Source organism: Chrysochloris asiatica, unplaced genomic scaffold (assembly GCF_000296735.1).
Source record: "Chrysochloris asiatica unplaced genomic scaffold, ChrAsi1.0 scaffold00013, whole genome shotgun sequence".
NCBI classification, from domain to species: Eukaryota; Metazoa; Chordata; class Mammalia; order Afrosoricida; family Chrysochloridae; genus Chrysochloris; species Chrysochloris asiatica.
The window spans coordinates 13,084,511-13,088,960 of record NW_006408531.1 but is presented as its reverse complement, the minus strand read 5'-3'; the positions used below and the strand labels follow the sequence as shown (position 1 = coordinate 13,088,960).

Genomic DNA, 4,450 nt, shown 5'->3' with positions numbered 1-4,450 from the left:
ACATAAGACTACAAACAGGGACAATGTCCCATTGGAAGGACATTTAGTTGTAATAATTAACGTCAATTTACCCTATCCTGTAAATGACTAGAAAAAAATCTTCACATCTGACCACCCATCCAAATCCCTGAACCACCCATAGAAACACATTTTTAAGCCCACATTACCCATCTATCGCTATATCCAACTTCTACGATGTTAAGCAAAGGCAAAACCAGGATTTAAAGGTTCTTTTTTATTTGAAATCTTATCCAGAAACACTGGTTATTAATAAATATAGTTATCAAGAATATATAAAAAATAAAGACAAGTATTGTCTTTGAGGCCCTAACAAAATAATTCAAGCAAATGTTCAGGAAAATAAAATCCACACGCCTCCCCAAACCAGTTAACTTTTCAAAGCTGATAACAGAGAGAGCCGACCCCGCATGCAGAATAACTGAGCAAGAGGGGTGGGGCGATCTACTAAAAGGAGCCCAAGGGTTTGCAAAGGGGCCCCTGGAACAGCCAAGGGAGGTTTGGAATGGAGTTTGAAGGGGGTGGGGTGGGAGGAGAGGCTCCAGTGCTTGAGTGTGGGCCTTTGCACCCTGTCCCCTTGTTGATTTAAACAACCACAGACAGACAATATGGAGTACTTGGGAGAATTCACTAATAAATCCTTGTTACAAGGAAAAAAAAGGCGCCACGGCCTGCACAACATGGTTAGATGAGATTCATTTAGAAGCCTGCATGCATTCTTTCGACCTACACTGCGCGAAAGAAAAACCCACACAGGAGGTGTCAGACCCTGGCCCAGAGCTGAGATTCAAAACTTGGATCTTTTTCTCTCGCTCTCTCCGCTGTCTCTAGAAAAACTGTGGAGAGGACAGTGACAATCATAGTTGCATCCACCTCAACGAAATATTTACACTTGTCTTGGACAAAAGGAATGGCCATCTTTTTTCCAACGTGCGTACACAGAACTAGAGGAGCCAACTCAGAAGTCCCTTCACAAGTTTTTAACTACACCGATCCAGTCTTTATATCACAAATGCAGTTTTGACAAGAGCATATGGCAGTGAGAAATACTGGCATGGCACGGGAAAAGAAGCATGCATGCAAACACACGACGTCTGGTTCGAGTCCCCCTTCACTACCACCTACAAATGGCAGTTTGGTTTTGGTCCGTTCCCTCCAGGGTTCAAGTAAGGTGTGAGATCTCTAGAGGGTGTGATGGCCAGGGGCCCTGCGCCCGCCCGCCCTCCAACCGAACGCCCAGCCTCCCACTGCGATCCCGGCCCAACGGTCCCACCCGCAGCTAGTCCCTCATCCCTGGCAGCCGGGCGGGCCCGCTGCTCACTTGAGCAAGTCCTTGGACTCTGCGGACAGCCGGGCCATGTTGGCGGTAGAGAGAGCGGACAGGTGCGGCGGCGGAGGCATCTGGCATATGGTGCAGGGACAGGGTAGACCAGCCCAGTGCTGAAAGCCGCTGCTCAGTTGCAACGCCGGAGGCGTGGAAGGAGCCTTGAGTAGTGAGTGGGGAGGCCGAATGGCGCCGATGGCAGGCAACGAGGCCGCGGACAGAGGTGAGGAGGCGTTGCCGGATGAGAGCGCGCCGCCCAGAATGGGGTGCACCGGATGCATGGCGTTGGCGGCGTGCGCTGGGTGACCGGCCGAGTGGCCCACGGTCCCGCAGTGGAAGGCCGAATGGTGGCCCCCGTAGATCTCGCCAACCAACCTCTTCATCTCTTCCAGAGAGCTGGTGAGCATGAGGATGTAGTTTCTGGCCAGCAGGAGCGTGGCGATCTTGGAGAGTTTGCGCACCGATGGCCCGTGCGCGTAGGGCATGACCTCGCGCAGCCCGTCCATGGCGAGGTTCAGGTCGTGCATTCGCTTGCGTTCGCGCCCATTGATCTTCAGTCGCAACTGCTGTAGATCCTGCTCCGACAGTTGCTTCTTGATTTTGTACTTGCTGCTCTCACCCGCGGTCTTGGCGCCAGCCCTCGAGAGACTTTCCCCGGGCATTTTCTGCACCAAGTCGTTCTGTGTGGATGAGACCGAGTTGAGACGGCTCTCCTGGTGGTGGTGGTGGCGGTGGTGGTGATCTCGCAGGTACATCTCATCCATGTCCGGAGATGAAGCTCTGCTGGAGACAGAGCTCGAATCAGAATTCATTTTATTGCAGAGAATGCGGCCCTACTGTCTGGAGGCTTTAGGCGGGAAATCAAAGAAAAGAAAATCTTGAATTTACAAAAGAAAAGCTGTACAGCCCAGCAACCCACTGCTTAGCGGCAAGACCTAAGAAGAAAACCCGAGTCACTGCCTTTCCCCGCCTATTTCCCTCCCCTCTCTATGGTTAGGCTGTTTCCTGGACAGCTAGTTGGTGTGTGCTTGAACTAACCTCACCCTGAAAAAGAGGGGCTTTTATAGAGCTGCAGCGGAGAATAGAGACAAAAGGAACCCTCCTATCTATCCTAGGCTGGTTAGGATGACGTGCCATCATTCAGGGCGGTGCGCTTTCCTGTCCCATTTAGCAAGGATTCCTATTCATATTCATTGTGGGGCCGCCTTGGGACACCTCTGCGCAGAACCACTAGGAGCCCCTGGCACAAAACCGTCCGATTGACACTAGCCGCTCCAATTTATGCCTTCCCGATTAAAAAAAAAAAAAAAAAACTTTCCTCGACGCCCCCCTCCCCCTTCTCAGTTTCCCTAACTAAATCACAAGTAGGGAACCGAAGGAAGCTAACGGGTCCAGGTTCCTCTGGGTTTGGAGAAAGAGATTGAACTATCCTCTCGCCTTGCTTTCATAGCTGCTTCTAAGTTTAGAGAAATCGAGTGGGCAGAAAAGTCCCTATGGATAGATTTGAGGGACCCAGATGTGGGCTGGCGTTAGGTCTGAGTGAGGGGGAGAAAGGGTGTCGGAGATATGTTCTCTAAACTTTCTTCTCCTTTACTTCTCTTTCCTAGCACACTGGTATTTTTCGTTGGGCCCTTCTGGTGTGGTGTCAGCTGGATGCTATATCTGGTGATGATTTTGTCCTGACATTGTTGTGGGATAGGTAGACTCCTTATTTTCTATTTCTCCTTCTTCTTCCCCCCTTTCTCCTCCTCCTTTTTCTTCTCTTGTTTAAACTACCGGAATAATTCCAGTTTTGCCCAATTCTATAGCTTCTTAAACCAAAAACTGAAAAGAGTAAAAATCCTAACGTTGTGAGAATAGTAACTGGAGAAGCGGAGGGCAAGGAGAGGAGGCTCCAGTGGAGGGAGTAGGGGATTGATTGGAAAGATTTCTGAGAACTCTAGTTTCGGCGGCTCTGGGTCCAGCGAGGTTCACAGATGTAGTAGTTAGCGGACGTTGGTGGGCCAGTCGCCCTCCGGAAACTCCGCTAAGCCGCCTCTGGCCGCTGGGTGTGCCTGAGGCCAGGGCGGCTCTGCAGGGCTGGGGTCGCCCCTACTCTGGCGGGCGGGAGAAAGTCGGGGAGCTCAGAGTAGAATAATAAACTGCGTTGATGTATGTGTGTGTGTTCGACAAGGAAAGGACCTGGAGAGCCCTTGGGGCGCACGCGTGGGCGCTTGTGTCTGTGAATAAAGAAGAGGCCTGGAGTTTGGATCCTTGGGTGCAATTGCGGAGGTCGACGCAGATCTCTTTCTTCCTGTTGCACTGCTTTTGTCGACCCGGACTTTAGCTGTGTGGCAGGAGGGGAGGGAAAGCAGAAATCCCGGAGAGGAAAAGATCCCTGAGATGGCCTCTAAAAGAGTCTGGGGACTACCTCGTGGTCAGGAAGAAGCCACGACAGAAGCTAGGTGTGGCTGAGGTTCGGGGTGTGAGACCATCAATCCTGGAACCTCCGGCGTAGTCGAATCCCTGCTAGTCTGAAGATTCTCTAGGAAGTGGAGGTCCCACTTGCCACTGACACTTATTAAGCGGTCATCGGCAGAGGGCTATGTGGCCAGGTCCGGAGTTCGCACGCTTGGCCTTGTTGACAGATGGTTACGCTACGAAACAACACTGGCAGTACCAGTCGGGAGACAGAACCCTGGAATGATGGTTGTTGTTTTTTTTCTACACCAAATTTCGCTTCTCTTTAAAAGGAAGGCCAGAGTATTAATTGTTTTGAAGACTGAAAAGAACTCACGAACCATCCTACCTCTTTCCTTACCTCCGTGGAAAGATAGTTTCTTAAAACGACGACCCAAAGGGATTACATTGGATGTGGAAAGATTGAAGTACAAACACACCCCAATGTCTAAGCAAACAAAATACTTCCTAATTTACCAGATTTGCCCATTTTAGCTATATTCCCCAAGTTGCTTAAGAGAAAGAAGGTCCCAGAATATGTGTCAGGTGACAAACGGTGGCAGGGGGACTAGTGTCATCCCCACGACATTCCTCTGCTGCTTCCTTGTTTTTCAAGTTCGGTAACAGGGAGTTCTGGACTTCAAGGAAAAGCAGCTTCCCAACTCCTGA

General features: G+C 50.6%; 1 protein-coding gene across 1 annotated transcript; it reads right to left on the bottom strand.

Moving 5' to 3' along the window:
* Positions 1-220: 220 nt before the first annotated feature.
* Positions 221-2,371, bottom strand: LOC102812719 (oligodendrocyte transcription factor 3-like). Its single transcript, XM_006834628.1, has one exon. It carries the CDS (start codon positions 2,152-2,154, stop codon positions 1,336-1,338), a length of 819 nt encoding a protein of 272 aa, XP_006834691.1. The 5' UTR covers positions 2,155-2,371; the 3' UTR covers positions 221-1,335.
* Positions 2,372-4,450: the final 2,079 nt, after the last annotated feature.

Bases quoted from the DNA above. Each gene is read 5' to 3' on its own strand.
- LOC102812719 (XM_006834628.1), bottom strand. From the start codon at position 2,154: ATGAATTCTGATTCGAGCTCTGTCTCCAGCAGAGCTTCATCTCCGGAC.